Source organism: Amia ocellicauda, chromosome 16, assembly GCF_036373705.1.
Source record: "Amia ocellicauda isolate fAmiCal2 chromosome 16, fAmiCal2.hap1, whole genome shotgun sequence".
In the NCBI taxonomy this organism is placed as follows: Eukaryota; Metazoa; Chordata; class Actinopteri; order Amiiformes; family Amiidae; genus Amia; species Amia ocellicauda.
Window position 1 is genome coordinate 9249764 of NC_089865.1, and position 17397 is coordinate 9267160.

The following is a 17397-nucleotide window of genomic DNA, read 5'->3' on the forward strand; positions in this document are numbered from 1 at the left end:
CTTTTTAATTTCAGGCCTAATATCTTTATATTTTGAATAGCTGCTCTGTAAGATGAAGGAGAAACTCAGATATGAGAAGGCAATATGCCATGGTTAATCCTTATGTATTGTTTTTAATATAGTGATACCCACAAATGGTTTCACAGAATGATGGCCTTCCAAAGTCAACAAATAAAGAAAAAAAGGAAAAAGCTTTAAGAAAATATATTTTAAACAGAGTCCATGAATCACACTTAAACCACAACTTGCAGTGTAACCTCCACACATTATCTGATTCATAGCAACTTTTGGTGAAGGGTATGTCAAAATCCTTGAGGCTAAAATTCAATACAAACCAGGAGATGAATATTTATTATGGTAGATATTTAATTACCCAAACATGTAACTGACAATTAAATAGTTATACTAGTTAAATTCAACAATGGTTATGTTTGAACAAATTTAACCTTAACAACATTAAATTCACTTCAATATGTAGATTTCTAAGAAGTTTGCAGCATGTCTCAAAAATACCAATTAATTAGACATCTAAAGAATATTGTGACACCTAAACAATAACACTAATGTGGAACCTGTAACCCTAATTTGACCACCAAACATAATTTTCCTGCAAAAGTGATCTAAACACAAGAGATGTATGCATTCTACGGAAGAGGGAATAGATCAATGCAACGGACTCATTACACAATACAGCAACACAAACATTTCAAGCTAGGCCCAAACAAATATACACCCAATTCAATTAAGTGTTAGTCAGTAGACATGCAATCTTAACCTTAATGGAAGTCTACATTTACTGGGGTCTCTAACGCTAGCCTGGACTCTTGATTTGATCACCAAACCTGTGATTGCTTGCAGCACTTATAAGAAGTAGGAAATAAATAAGTGACATAGCACTTTGATTAAATTTATTTCATTGTTTACACCGAACAGGTGTAACAGAGCAGAAAAAAATATAATTGCATTGCTATTTTCTGGCAAACCATAAATAAATATCCATCATATTTACATCAACATTCAACCTTCTAATCGTGACGCAATACCATCTACTGCCATCCCTGGTTCAAGCCTCCCAACTTCAAGTTCGTACACTTTAATCACTGCAACAAGAATCGGGGCAGGAAGCACAAGACTCTTTTTCCATCACCTTGACTAATACCTGTACCGCTCCGAGGTTTTTACCTGTTGGACATCCTGCTGGAAGACACAGAGCTGAAGTCGCTGATGCAGGCGAACCTTGCGGTGCTGCCAGATGCTCTCCAGCCGTCGCTGATGGTGCAGTACCTCATGTACTACATCTAAGACACAATGTACAGCTTTGGAATAATTGGCTGACGCCGTGAGCGACTCCGAATTCCCGGGACTTAACGGCCGCTGAAGAACATCCAACAGTGCTTTCCCATCCTGGCTCACCTACAGTCGGGTTCAGAAACAGAGCCGGGTGGTTAGTCGCCTGTCCTACATTTTATTTGCAGTCACACATTCCGAGAAAGGCGCCAAATCAACTATTGTTTTTTAAAATAAATATTGCAAGAAAGACACGTTTTTGATATTGATCATGGAATACTTAATTATAAACAACCAACTGATTTTTTCCAGTTGTATATATGTTTTCCAGTTTTGAACTTCATATATTAAGTGAATTCAGCCTACAGTTTAAATACGTTTGTTTCAAATTATATATCAATACGTTCTTATCTGTGGCACAACACAAACACTGCTAACCTTCTCGTCTCTTTTTTCTGTATAGGAGCGCTGGAGCATAGGAGGTATTTACTGATGAAAATAAAATAAAGGAAAGAAAAAAAACAGGGCTCAGTAATTTAACTGTTTAAAAGAACACTCCAAAAAATGACACCAAACATGAATGGGCCAGGCGTGTGTATCTACACTGTAAAGTATTATAAATAATGTAGGCACTAAACAGCATACAAAATGTCACAGTGCAAATACAGTAGAGGATATTACAGTGGTATTTCTCACAGGTTATAATAATTAAAGCAGTGTCTTTAAACAATGTTCCAATATTGCGTTCTTGCTGAGTATGAAATAAATAAAACTATTTAATTTTGAGCTAAAGATACATTATATATTCAATGTGTGGAAATTATCAATTGGTTATTATTATTATTATTATTATTATTATTATTATTATTATTATTATTATTATGCCACAAGCATAGCAATTGCTGTAGCATTCTAACTGAACAAAAAAATACTATGAAATAAATATGTATTGAATTCCCAGACTAATGTTAATCACAGGTTAGACTGTTACTATAAGGTGAGGTGACACCTAAGACAATTAACACTTCAAATTGTAAATATGTTTGAATTTTAACTATTTTGCCAGAAATCCACATATGTCAGTGTATAACTATCATGGGGGATGGTGGGCTGGGATCCTATAAAACAAAATAACTCCTGTAAGAAAAGCTTTTCTGTAGCTATCTGGCACATGTAACCACTCAAAAACATGAAAATGGGTAAAATAGTTAAACAATTCAAACCCTTTCCATTTTCTTTTTCTCGTTTCACACATAACCTCAGAAGATGCAGTATGGTTTACCTCTGCATAAGCCTGAGTGACCTGTTCATACAGTGACTGGTGGTGGTGAATGGCCAGCTCCAGGTCTTGCATTTCAGATGGCAGGCCTCCTTCACTGCACATCTTACACCAGGCGTCCACACCCGACAGAAACTGGAATCAGTCCAAAAAATCAACACATTCACTGTTGTTCCTGTATGGCTGCTGGGAAGTAAGTGAGGATCAGCACTCTTTAATGGAAAGATAAATGGTGTTTAGAATGGAGTATTCAGTTTATTTGTTTATTGGAACATACTTTCCTTGATTCTTTTTCTAAACCACATTATTGTAGGCATTTGTCTCCCTCTGCACCAACGAGTTAAAGCGACTAAAACGTAACTCTAACCTGTTCGGACTTCTGATGGAACACGGCAGACATTGCTAGGATGGTGCTGCGCTCATCCAGGGCGGCCGCGAAGCTCTTCCACTCCTGGTCTAGCTGAGCGGAGATCTGCTTGATTTGCTGGGAGGCGTAGTGGCCAGCTTCTGACAGTCTGGATGCCACAGACATGATCCGATTGATGTTGACATATGCATTCTAAGAAGGAGGAAGCAGGCATATAACACATAAAGGCACTCGGATAGGAAACAGCACTGGGAAATGAAACTGCTGCACACCTTATTTAAAAATGCCTATTGCATGTGCTGAGATTTTGCATGTTGGCATAACAAAAAATCCCAATCATAGGTACATCTTCACTGATACTCCCACTGGACAACACTTGTATTGTGTGGGTTGCTATCTGGTTGTTAATTCTAAGACTATTTGCTCTTCTCATTCAATATTTTTCTTTCACATACATATTATTAACATCACACGTACCCACTTGATACATTTTGAATATGTAATAGATGTTTCATATAAAGTTTGCCAGGTAGTATCACTGATGCCTCTAGAGCTTTCATTTGGATGGTAGAACAATGGTCTTCATTAATGCCTTGTTGTTGTTATTGCTTTCAAGACATTTACTTCCACATGAGAGCTTTTGAGTGACTAACAGTGAATTATTCACTCAAACAATCAATACAAATCTCCAGGAACCGATGAGGCAATGCTTTTAAAATCATGAGTACTTTTCCAGTTATCCTTATGAAAAAAACATTTAAGAAGACAAACAAATAAAATTTACCATAGAGTTCATAGCAAAGTGATTGTGCTGTGTCTGTAAATCCACCGCATGTTGGTAACTGACCCCGATCTCTGTGTGGCTTTGCAGGAACAGCTCCTTGTTGTGACTGATCCAGTCAAACATCTAAATTAAGAAGTTCGTAAACACAAAGAACCTGAGTTTCACAATGTATGAAAGCTGTTCGATGACACAAATTGCTGTGCTATTTTACTGACTTCAAAATTACAAATATTTACACTGAGTGAGGCCTTGTCTCTAATTGTTCTGTTTACATTCTGTCGTATTTACCAGAATGTGAGCACATTCATAGTTTAAAAATGTGGGGACCTTACCAATGCAGCAGTCTAAACTCCACACTTTAATCTCAAAGACACAGAACACATTATACACCATAAACAAAATGAATGGATACATTAAATACAAATAAAAAAGTTCTGTTTAAGAAAAGGCAAAACAATCCCATTTAAATGCATCTAAATTTCAGCCTGCAACACAACAAATTGTGAAAAAGTCCAAGAGTGGTGAATACTTCAGAGAGAGAGAGAGAGAGAGAGAGAGAGAGAGAGAGAGAGAGAGCAAGCAATAGATAGATAGAGACATAAAATAGTAATGTCAGTACTTTTGCAATATTAAATATCTGGGAAGTGTAACCTGTAATGTGCATCGATAGCACAAATCACTGTATAATGCACAAAAACATGTTTGTGTTTTTAATTTATAGTGCCTTAACACAGAAACATGCAGCATACATCTCTGAATGTCTTTCGTTTTCTTTCACTTAAAAAGAAAAATAACAGCAATAAAAGAGTCACAATCTACATTAAAATTGCAAGTGTTAGTAAAGCAAAGGCACCGCCATTACTAAGTGCAGGTTGCAACTCTAATTGCACCAATTAAGGCACATTGGGTAGATTCTTGAGGAAAACAAACTGTATCCGCTCCATCAACGCCAATGAAGGAATACTTAAGACTTTATACTCTCATAATCGCAGCAAATCAGTGCTGCTATCTTCCTTCATGTCTCCATTGGCAATGGGTTTTCCCTGAGTAATCCATTCTAACACCATTAGCCACACTGATGTAATGCCATGTGGTCCAAGGAGGACAATAGTATCTCCTATTCTGTCAATAGCTGTACATATCTACGTTTTATTCCCAATCACAAATGAAATGTGAATTTTATAATGGGCTGGTCATTCATCAACATGTCAGCCTAAAATCCGGGAAGATCTAAAAACGCCCCTGTCCTATTTATAATTCACTTCTCAGAAGATACTGTGCGTCTTTTTTCATAATCCGGGCTGTATTATACTACATTTAAACTAAATCAAATAGACTGTGACATTTGTGACAATGCCTAAGCTAACATCATCGCTTAAGTAAGTGTATAATGTGCTACGCAATTACGTATTTATACTGATTATCACATCCGCAAAAGCTGTCACATTTAGAAACTCCCCAAAAAATCAATCCTGCCGTGAACAGATTTCTCGTCTAAATGAAAAGGAGGAAACACTCTGATATGTCTCCTTTTCAACAGGGATTATATTGATCTCAGAAAATCATTTGGCTTTGGGTTCTCCTAAATCTTTAATTGTTTTCTGCTTTCGTCACTGAAAATCTCTGAAAGCTGTAAAAACATGCTTTATTTTTTCTCTCTCTGTATATAGGCCACCTTTTCTAAAATCAATTGCTTAAGTAAAAAATATACCTTGCATTCTATTTTGGAATACATATACTTCTTATATTGCATTTAAATGTAATCTATTATCAGCGTTGTCGTCTACAAAAAAGAAAAATAAATAGTGTTTTGAGTTTAATCTGGTACAATTTTGAGATAGGAACAAGAATTCATTCAAAACTATCCGATACTGTACATGGGTTCATTTAGAATGAGATTAATGTTTGTCTTTACTATTAAAAGAATGGGCAACTGAATCTAGTGAAGGAAGGAGTGTCGGTCTATAAAGTCCATGCACAACAGAGCCTCTTTTCAAAATCAAAGCAGACTAAAAACACATTATGCATGATTTAGTATGTGTATTTAAAATGCTTTTATGTTGGAAAGGATGCTGTACCATATGCACTATAAAGGAAACATGTCATACTGAAAAGAAAAAAAATAGCAACTTAGCATTATCGGAAACAAACAGAAGTCGGTCCTAAATCAGCGGGGCCACACTGGGGAAATTAATATCTAACTTTGCTCGTCCTAAGAACAGGCACCATGGGGGCAGACACTAATCAGGGAAGTAACTGCATTTATCCTAATTAGGTCTTCAATGTATAATTTGGGAGCTATTGTCCTACTAGTTCATCATTGTGTGAAATACAAAGACAAAAAATGATCATTGAAGGTAACTCAGTAACGTCACTTCTATTACATAATACAAATACAGGTTTACTTAACTGTATTATCAGTAACCTCTTCCTCTGGCAATTTTTTCATTCAAACCACTGTATTTAATTGAATGTATCACTTCAAAGTATCAATTAAATGTATCACTTTGAAAGGTGGTATATAAATATGATTATGATAGACTTGATTGATCGTTATAACTTATCATCATTACATGGTCTTCTGAAATATCTTCATCTTAATATTTCAAAATGATTTTCGTTCTACAGCTGGACGTCTTTGGTTGAATAGATAAACATACCGATTCAAATGTTCAAATACTTCTGGGTTTTCTGAAATAAGTGCAGTAGTGTACAGGGATATAGGTTGGCCCATTATTTTATACCCTAAGGTATGCGGTTGTATTTTTTCCTACTTCATTTTCTTTTCTGGCACTCAGAAAAGAAAAATAAATGGATTCTACCATGTGGACATTTTTACATCTGGATAGCACACTAACAGCACCAAAAAAAGTGTTTCAAAAGATGAAAGATAATCCTTCTTTAACTATGATTTCCTTGAAAACTACCACAAGTATACAGATGCATGTGGCCTAATGGAAAGTTACATTCTGTAAGTGGCTGAGTTTTCTCTTTATTACCCCTATACACTCTTAAAATGTTTCCATATGCTGAAATGTTAAAGCTCCTTTTTTACAATCATGTGAAAAATAAATATATAATCATCTACAAGTGGGTATAGAATAGCATAATAGCATTTCCCAATTCAAAGTTATATGCACATTCACCTAAACAAGAAGCAAATGCACAGCTGGTATATTGATACTAATACACAATTGTTCCACTGAATGTATACAGCATGCTTTTGAGAACAACAACCACAATAAGACTACTAAAAACAATCTGGCCATTACTTTTCATTAATTTCATGGATCTTATTGATATGTTTTAATTTGCCATCAATTCAATATTCGTACATCTCATGTGGACATACTTCATCACCCTGTTGTTTCCCAATGACTTCACTATGTGCTACCCAGAAGACATTGCAGTATTTATATCCCAGCAGATTGTGCATTTCTAAATCTTACACAGGGCATTTTTTTACATCTAAAACTGGTCTTGGAAAGCAAGAAGTAGATGTTATCAGTTACTGCCGGTTTTGGAACAACAACTGTGTTTTATTACTACTGTGCTAAACTGTATTGAACAGTGAAGTTTGAACAGAAAAAGTCCTTTATACACGAGCACAATGAAAACCTGAGAATAAAGATTTACCTTTTCTGCGTCTTGCTCAAAGAGTCGGAGCTGAAAGCATTGATCTAACTTCAGTTTCCTGACGTGCCACATCTGGTGTAAGTGCTGTCTGGTGGAGTGCAGTTTGTCTAGAAGACTGGCAATCTTTGGCACAACACTCTGGAAGTCTGCACTGCCAGGGATGCAGTTTCTCCCCGAAAAGCCGTCGCTACAGCGAATGCACTGCAGCAGCCTCTGCCCCTCTCGGTCCAGCTCCTCCACCGGGGCCTTTATCACTTTCTTCTTCAGCTGGGTGTGTTCGTCGATCAGTCTCCTCGATCCCTCCACGTCCACGGGAAATTCCTTCTTGGCCAGCATCTCCTGCAGGTCTTCCAGACGGGATAACAAGTGCACAGCACTGCTGATGAACTCCTCCAAGGAAACACGAAGCTCAATCCATTCATCGTGATTGTACTCCAGAGATCCGTCAAAGTCGTCGGTTAACTGAGATGGGTCAACTAGCTTGGTAAGGCCTTCAACTGATACCATACTGGTCTGCAAAAACAAGGACAGAAACCATTTTTTAATGAATTATCTGTATGGGCATAGTTGTGGGGTAAAATGTATTTGAAAATTGGAATTATGTTTTATTTTTATGTACCATAGAATCATAACTAATTATGTCATGTTCTGCTGATATGAAATAAAAATGTGTCTCATATTATTGTATTAAATTCTTTGACGTGATCATTTTTACATTTTTTTGTATGTGGAAGTCAGGTTCGGTGTTGAACCTTCTTGTGAGTATTGTGAAGGGCTGCACAATCATCATGGTTGATTTACTACATTTGAAGCCATTTACTTTAAGCTACCTTTGTAGAGTGAATCAATTTCAGTGCAGTGTAGAGTACAAAAGAGACAGCATCAATCATGGTGTAAAACATTTCTGCAGGTTTTAAATGTAGTTTTGGGCAGCAAATGTTTGCAGCAGCAAATATAAATCTTAAATACAGCCAACAATTTTTTATACAAAAATAAACATTAAAAAAACTAAAAGTAAAACATTGATAAGCTGTAAATATTTCAGTACTCAGTCAGTCATCAAAAACCTGCCACAGGACAAAACCTAATGTGCGCCCTGGTTGTTCACATTTTTTAAATATTTACTTATGTGTAATGTCCCTCCTGCAGATTGTGTACACATCTTCAACAAAGCATGTCATTTTACCTAAAAGATTACATCACTAACCTTGGTTAAGCTTTTGGGAATCTATCTGATAGAATAAATATCAGGCTTTACTAAAAGCTTTGGTTTTGCCATTCAACCATGCACTATTGAAATGGTTGTGCAGTTTGTATTGTCTCTGTTTCTAAAGGTCTCAACAGAACTCATGTATGAAAATGTAATTAAAGTTTAACCAACACTGTGTAAAGATAAATCTTTATTTGACACTTACATCTTAACCTATTGTTACTGTGGTATTTACATTAATACTTTAGACATGTATAACAGGCAACACGGTCACAGTGGATACATTTATTTGAAGTTCTCACCTCAAATGTAAACTTTGAACTTCCAAAGTTTGTTTTCTGTTTCTGCCAAAAATTGTCCGGTTTGATAATAAGTGCAACACAGATCTCAGCAGGGAAAGCTTCTTGCAGGGTTTTCAGGAGGGGTTTGATCAAGTCCCACTTGGAACCTCGCATATCAATTATTACAGTGAAACCGCGTTTGCAGACATCTTCGCTGTGAAGTGGAAAAACACAAATATTAACTTGACATTCTGATGACATCAAATAAACCCTTAAAGCATGTAACGGGGGGGAAGGAAAAAAAAAAGAGAAAAGGTTATAGATGATTTGGAGTTGAAGAGCCTTTAGCCGATTTATACTGAATCTGCTCTTGCTTCCCATAAAGGCATAAACTAAATTAAAATAAATAGATTAGAATAATTTATTTTTCTGCTAGTCGAACCCAAGAACAGCAGAAATATTATTAATTCTTTATTAATTAATTTAATTAATTAATCTTTATTAATAATGCACCAAACATATTGGTTCTCTGAAAGCTTTTACATACATATACAAAATATAGTGCAACCCTTTTTTCTCACAAGTTTTAAGGCTCAGATGATATTAAAATTCTGTCCTTTATATATTAGCTTAAAATCACTTAACTCTGTGCCCTCTGAACCATTGTAAACCTACTGGAATTAATATGATACTAATCGCTTTTTGCTTTAAGGCTACAAATCCATAGATCACAATGTCACTTATTTTCACACAAGCGTGTAGTTATTCGTACAACAAAAGCAACCTTATTATCCCTTTAATTTCCTCCATCTTCAATTATTTATGGGTCACTTGGCAGCAACAACAAAAGGGATGCATTTGAGCAAACAAATATTACAGCAGTGAAAGGGCTCGTTGAAAAAGATAATCTCAGATGCTCCAGGACATAGCTTTTGGTTTTTGGTTTTTTGTTATTGTTTTGCTTTGATACTACAGATACGATGAGCTGCTTGTGAAGTAACAATAGTTCTGAAAAATGTTCCACTTGTCTAATAAGTATCTAATTCCAAAGCAAAATGCATAAATGTAGGCCATGAAGCAAAGCAAGTTACACGTCATTTCGCAAAAACTTTTTGTGAAAGGCAAGAGTTATCCCTAATAGGTGAAAAGCTCTCATTTGTTTTTTTAAAACATTACATTGATTAACTATTACCATACTAAAAATAATTATCTAGATTATAGATAACCCCCCTGCAGTGTCACAGCCTTGGTTAGCTGCTGACGTGATGGCATGGTTCACAGTCCTCTTATTGATTTTTACAAACAAAACCAGTGAGCAGTATAATACAGTTGACTGCCTAATGTACTGCTTCATAGACAACTTTTAAATATATCAAAAGGCTCTGAAACATCCCAATGCCCTTGTGTATGATATATATATATATATATATATATATATATATATATACAACAATTCATGTTATGTCTGTGCACAGGAGCAATTGAATCGAAAAACCTAAGAAAATTGTATTAATATAAATCTATGAATATAGACTCGTCCATTGTTGACTGGTCCCCAGAGAGCTGTCGCACTGGTGCGTTTGAAAATTCACTTACACTATAACTATCGATTTAAATACTGTTAATCACCTTTGGCTACTGTTTGTGTTACAATAAAGGGAGTATCTTTGAAAACACAGATGGAAGCTGGAATATGTAGCAACAGAGACACATTAATTATCAGCTTAGTAAACTGCATTTTAGCTAGAAGGATAAAGAAAACCAGAATACATTTTTAAATTATGATATCCAGTTGGCAATGGTTACAGTGGTTACAGATTCAGCTATGTTTCCAATAAAGCATACTTAAACTACTCATTCAATTATATTAGTCCAATTTACAGGACAATATTACAAACCAGGCAGTAATACAAGCAAAAATGCAGTAATTTACAAATTGTTCAAATGCACTTTGTTCTACATATTTTAGTATATTAACTAAGTATTTCTCTTCTTTCACTAGATCTTCAAACTTTAAGTGCTTAGAAATGATGAAAGCTCAAAATCGTAGCAAGCTGCAACTGAGATCAATCTAAAATTTAGCTCTCTAAACACATGCAAATCTATTCCAATGCAAATGCTTTCTTGAGTCAGTACACTTTAATTTCAAGAGGGTTAGCACAAAGATATGACACAACTCCTTCACCACATGAAAAGATCCTTCCTATTTTCAGCACTGAACATATGTTGATGAAGGAAGGTCAGGACTAGGAACTATCTGCTGTCTACTTGCATCATTTTGCCCTAAAATATCTGGCTGTTTAAACTCTAATTAACAAACCATTGTTGTACATTACAGAGAGCTTTGAAGTTGACTCCATAGGCACTGTGCCAAAATTGATCAATGCTTGACTGAGCAGCACTGAGCACTGCCATTCCTCCTCAATGGATTAAGCACCAGCATACAAAGATCTTCGACACTTGAAACGCATCACAACTAGTACATACCCTGAAGGCCCTCTTTGTAAAGGTCAAAATATATCACAGAGGGCACAAAAATAGATATATTTAACTTAGTTTAAAACATGTTACATTAAGGTTTGCAAATCTGAATGACGCCACAAACAAGGAAAGACAGTATCAGAATAAGAATTTAATGAAATAAATTATAATTAAAGGCCCCATAACTTCAACAAATACAAATGCATAAACAATTCCCTCAATTGATGCTGGCATATCATTAATGAATTACAATACAGTAAATATTTATTAAATTCAAAACAGAGAAAGACTGCCATGAATACCAATGTCATACATTGACTCTTTTGTAATGTATATTACTTGAGCAGTGATATAATTTTAGAAAAAGTTACACAGTAAGCAAACTGATTATTTTAGATGCAGGGCAACATAAATAGCCTATTCTGTTCCAAAGTGTCCCCAGAGTTATGGGATCAACTGCTTGCCGTACGCAAAGCAGATACAGTCCTATTGGGAAGGTCTTATAAAAATAATTTTGCATATCAGCTTGAAGCAGTCTTAAGAAGAAAAAATACTCTTCTATGATCTAGTGCTCATTACACCACAGATTAGGTTAAAAGCAATGAAATATGTAGTAAGTTTCATAGTTGAAAGGTTTACATCATGTATTTGACAGGGAAGACATTTTCACCTCATTTTGCACCCAGAGAAATGTATTTACAATATCTCGTCAATTGAACAGAATAAGCAAATTAGTAGGGTTAATATATAGTTAACTGTTGTCCTGTGTGATATGTATAACTACAGTACAGCAGTAAAGCAGAGACTGTACCATGAGCACCAAGGAGCTTTCAAAAGAACTCCAAGACAAAGTTGTTGAAAGGCATAGATCAGGGGGGATGGGTATAAACAAATATAAAAGGCCTTGAATATCCCTTGGAGCACGGTTGAGACAATTATAGTGGAAGCTGTATGACAGGACCATGTCCCTGTCTAAATCAGGCCATCGCTCCAAACTGTATGACTGAGCAAGAAGATAACTACCAGAGAGATCTGGAAAGGCTACCAAGAGGCCGGTGGCAACTTAGCAGCAATTACAGGCTTTTATGGTCAAGACTGGTCAATGTGACAACAATGTCTCATGCACTCCACAAATTTGGCCTGTGTGGTACTCAAAAAAGCCCACCTATGTGAAGTATGCAAAAAAAAAACACACAGGAGGTTCTGTAGCAATGTTTCAAAAAGTTTTGTGGTCTGATTAAACTTAAATTAAACTTTGTGGCCTAAATGCAAAACTTTATGTTTGGCACAAACCCAACACAGCACCCAAAGAACACCATCCCTACTGTGAAGCATGGTGGCAGTAGCATCATGTTATGGGGATGTTTTGTATCAGCAGGGACTGGGACACTTGTCAGGATAAAAGGGAAAATGAATGGTGCAAAATATAGAAATGTCCTTGAGGGAAATCTGCTTCCTCAGAAAGAAAGCTGAAACTGGGATGGAAGTGCACCTTTCAGCACGACGACTTGCCAAAGATACATGGTAGTGGATAAGGAACAACAAGGTTAAGTCCAGACTTAAATCCAATGGAAAATGTGTGGCATGAATTGAAGTCTGCTGTCCATCAACACTCCCCAAGGAACCTGACGGAGCTTGAAGGATTTTGTAAAGAAGAATGGTCATATATTGTCAAATCGAGGTGTGCAAAGTTGCTGCCAAAGTGTTGCTTCCACCAAGTATTAACTATTAAGTATTGTGTATATATGTATTTTTTCTTCACAATATAAACTTTTCCTCTTCACAGTGTGTGGTATCTTCATTTAAATGCATGAAACTCTGAGTTAAAGGGATGCAGACTTTCAGTAGGCATTGTATTGGTTTTTAAATACTTGTAAAGACAAAATCTCTGGCCAGAGATACATATACCATTTAAGTAATACAAAGCAATTGCACTTTGAAAATTTAAATATTTCACCACTGCGTAAAGTAATTTTATCTACAAAGCACTTTAAATATTTGTTTATTGAGGGTGGCTTATAAATAAAACATTGTATATTAGAAATATGTTATAGAAAGCAAAAATACCTATTATGTAAAATACTGAAAGTGACACATAAGAAATACAGATTTTGTTCAAAATGAAAAGCCCTACATGACAATATCAGGCTGTGATGAAAGAGAAAATATAAAAAACTCAGAGCAGTCCATACTGCATACTGAATAAAATATACCTAGGCAAACAAAGTCATTCATCTATTATACAACAGTTTCTTAAAAAAAATCCATCTGCATTTTTTACAGGATTCTACATTATGAATCAATCTGCCGACTTCAACTCAGCAGGACTTAACTGATGGTATTTCTTTGCCTATACATCACATTTAATAAATCCTGTTTACAAAAATAATCCAGATTACAACACTGCTGACAGCATGATTAAGTATTTCATGTTTTTTATCAATGACACATTCAATATGGTTTCTATATGATTCTTTATAAATGTAATAATAATTATAATTATTATTTCTGGTAAAATATAAGGTCCCCTATATATTTTTTCCCCTATACACATGGACACATTAAATAGAGATATACAAACACCGGTATGCAGATTGTTAGAGAGGACAAGCACAAGTTAATTGTATATTTCAAACATCAATGTATAAACTATAAAGGACTATTTGATACACATTTATCTTATTTCTCCAACTGATTCTTCTTCTGGGTTGCTCCCACCAGTGTCCTTTATAATCCTTAATTCATGGAGGCTCCAATTTGATAACACACTAAATACAAATACATTTAGTTACTGTAGAAGGGTTTTCTCTAGTGAACTGTATAGGCTTGGAAAAACCTGACTGAATAAATCATTTTTAAACAGAGCATATTCTTAATCACATGATCTAGAGTTGCTTATGTAACACTGAACACCACAGCCTCCGCATTTTGCAGAGCTGACAAATGCATGATTGTCTTTACCTTGGCACAGTTGCCAAATATGTCACCAGTCTTCGGAGTTCCTCCTGTTTTATTCTGTCATGGTTACTTCTGGCTGGGAAGGTCAAGATAGGGCCACCTCTTTTATCACGGCCTCCTGTAGACATATTATAAGGGTTGAGTATATGGAAACCAAAACAACAGCAACAACAAAAACATGGAAAATCCTGTCATTAATATGCATGTACTGTACATGCATGTATGCATATAGATATACATACATAAAAAAAAATGTACAGATGCAAATGCTTTGGTGGGTAGAATTAACAACATTCTATTCCCCAGAATGCAACACTGAGTGTGTAATTTGGAGGCCCTGCTAACTAAATACAACATTAAAAGATTATTACATCAAGTTTTTACATATTTTCTAAACTGTTATTTTACCGTGAGAAGCATGAGAATTATGCAGTTCTTCTAAGGGAACGGTTTTTCGTCATTTTCCTTATTTAAACGTGAAGAGAGACAGCTTATCTGATTACAGATGAAGTACAGTACATACTTGTTCATAATGATAATTATATGAGCCCCTTGAGATACAAAAAAATCATGAGGCTACCAAGGGAAAGAATTAAAATCAGTGACAGATTCTTGCTGACACTTTTTGGGAACCCACCATCTTTCGAATACCTCCAAGTGACACTGAGATGAACTCAGCAACCCCTTTCTAAAAGCCACCCAGCATCAATCATCATCTTCAAGGTTGTAATTTTCTTTGTTCATGAGCCAAAATGGTATTACACACTGCTCAGTATCACAAGATAAAGAAAAATAAATTACTGATGAAAACGTGATTTAATCTGGGCAGAATTCCCTTATATCTACGCCAAAGTAGCTCCCACATCAAGGGTCATAGAGGAAATATTTATCCTGAAACTTGGATGTTCAGGATGTTCATTTCTGGTTGTTCGTTTGTATCAATGCCTAAATGATATTCCGAGTCTCTAGTGATAACCATGGAAGATGCCAATGAAGAGGATGAATAAATGCATTACAACATCAAACTGGAAGGGTTATCCCCATATCTTTTATATTCTATTGGAGCACTGAATAATTTAGTATTTGTGCGTATCAAACTGACATATACCAAATAGCAAATACTTTTGAGCTACATTTTGACTACAACATATAGTTTTAGCAAACTCCATCTGGAAGAAGAGGAAGTATTTTTAAAACCCTGCAAGAAAGCACTGTCAGAAGCTAGTTAGTTAGAAATGCATATCCTCGTCAAGTGATATTTAAATTAGCCATTAGGGGAAACAAATTGTGTTAAATATCACTACACAGTTATTAAACAAGACTTGGGCAGGGGTTTTGTGTAAAATATTTCAATCATGGACACTGAGCAGAAGCTGCCTTAAAAAGTTTCATTTTAATACCATACTGGAATAAATGGCTGAATTAAGATTTGGATGCACCACAGTGAAGGGAATACCTTGTGTCGAAAGAAACATTCCTTTTGTTGCTTGTACGTAATCAATTATAAATATACCATTGCCATAATGCCATAGGCTTTATATCACAAACTCCAGCTTGTCTTTGACATTTGCTTGTTAAACATCTCTTACAGCAGAGGGGACAGTTTTCTCCTTTATTCTCTGTTTCTAAATGTTTATTCGCCCATTTGTTAGAAAATAAAACACTGGAAGATAAGCCAAAGGATTTTTAAACAGAAGATCATTGACTAAATCGTTGCTTATTTAAAAAAAAAAAAAAAAAAAGGATTCCTATTCAGGCAAGAGTTCCTAAAATTAAATGCATTATTCACCGCTTCAATCACTGTATTCATTTTATTATCTGTATTTTTTTCTCAACTAAGCATGTCCTTAGTTAAAAAACAAAAATGTAAATAATACAATGTTTTTCCTACCACTTTTGTGTCTTTTGTGTGGACTGTCATTTTTAATTTTTGATCATCTACTTTTTCATTTTAATTGTGTTTGTTTAGTATCTAGCAGGGTTTTTAAATCCTTATCTGCACACCTCTGGTGTAACGTTAGTGTTTGACTTTACTCGTATAAGGCCATCAAAACTGACCCCAAAAGTATCTGGTATCAGCCCAGCTCTAACATCTGGAGCAGAGGTCCATCATATGAGACACAGAGAATGAGAAAACTACTGTACAATCCTGGGGAGGGATAAAACCCAATGAGAAAGGAAACATCTGGGGTCAAACAAGGAGCCCATCATTGTTATTAACAAAGAGACACCTTCCAAGTTCCTGAATAGTCTTTCATTTTATTATGTTTTTACATAATCCATCTCCTTCACCATATAAGGACAGGCTCTAAGTGCAGGACTATTGTCACTGAACCTGTGTTTAATCTAGAGGAAAGTGAATCCTTGTGAACTGGTTAACTATTTGCATGTTTAAAAAATCCCCACATCGTTCATCTAAAGCTAAATATATGTAAATCATATAACACATCCAATTAAAAAATATATACAAGGCCCCATATATATATATATATATATATATATATATATATAACAAAAACATAAGCATATCAGCCTTAAAATCAGTTTAGAGCAAGCTGCTATTTAATTAAAGTATTTTTAAAAATTGATTTACATGAATGCCCAACTCATCAACTCTTGGCTATCAGACACGTCACATGGCCAGTGTGTCTCATTAGTTTATCACATGAACAAATCACAAAGCATTCAGCTGTACTAAAGTAATTCCCCAAGATGGATTTAAATGTCCACTCACCTGATACAAAGGCCACTTTTTCTTTTAGTACAGGCAAGACATCAGATGCTTTAATTCCATCATTTCTGAAAGACCCTGAAAAAAGATTAAAAAGATAATATTCACAGGTTAAATTTCACTTGTTCATATTTTAAAAGCATTTCACGCAAAAAAACAAAAAACAAAAATCACAAGTAATCTTCAAAGACTATGTTCCAGGCCTGTAGGTTGACCAGTTTACTGAATTCTATCAGGTCATGACATATGAAACAAGCCCTGACATAATGCTGCTGTTATGTAGACATCAAACTCAGATGTTAACTAATTTGAAACAAGTCCATAAAATCATTGATTTAATTTATTGTCACTGGTTATGAACTGTTAGGGACTGTTCTAAATCC

General features: G+C 35.3%; 1 protein-coding gene across 4 annotated transcripts in view; it reads right to left on the minus strand.

The window, feature by feature from the left end:
• The window catches only part of LOC136711964 (kalirin), a 169884-nt gene that overhangs the window by 95271 nt on the left and 57216 nt on the right, over nt 1-17397 (minus strand). For all 4 annotated transcript variants that reach the window (XM_066688573.1, XM_066688572.1, XM_066688571.1 and 1 more), the window contains exons 2-9: nt 17018-17092; nt 14287-14401; nt 8866-9058; nt 7354-7866; nt 3718-3840; nt 2934-3125; nt 2570-2701; nt 1183-1413 (exon numbers count right to left, since the gene is read on the minus strand). In XM_066688573.1, coding sequence (XP_066544670.1) covers nt 1183-1413; nt 2570-2701; nt 2934-3125; nt 3718-3840; nt 7354-7866; nt 8866-9058; nt 14287-14401; nt 17018-17092 — 1574 coding nt within the window. The remainder of the gene's footprint in view (nt 1-1182; nt 1414-2569; nt 2702-2933; nt 3126-3717; nt 3841-7353; nt 7867-8865; nt 9059-14286; nt 14402-17017; nt 17093-17397) is intronic.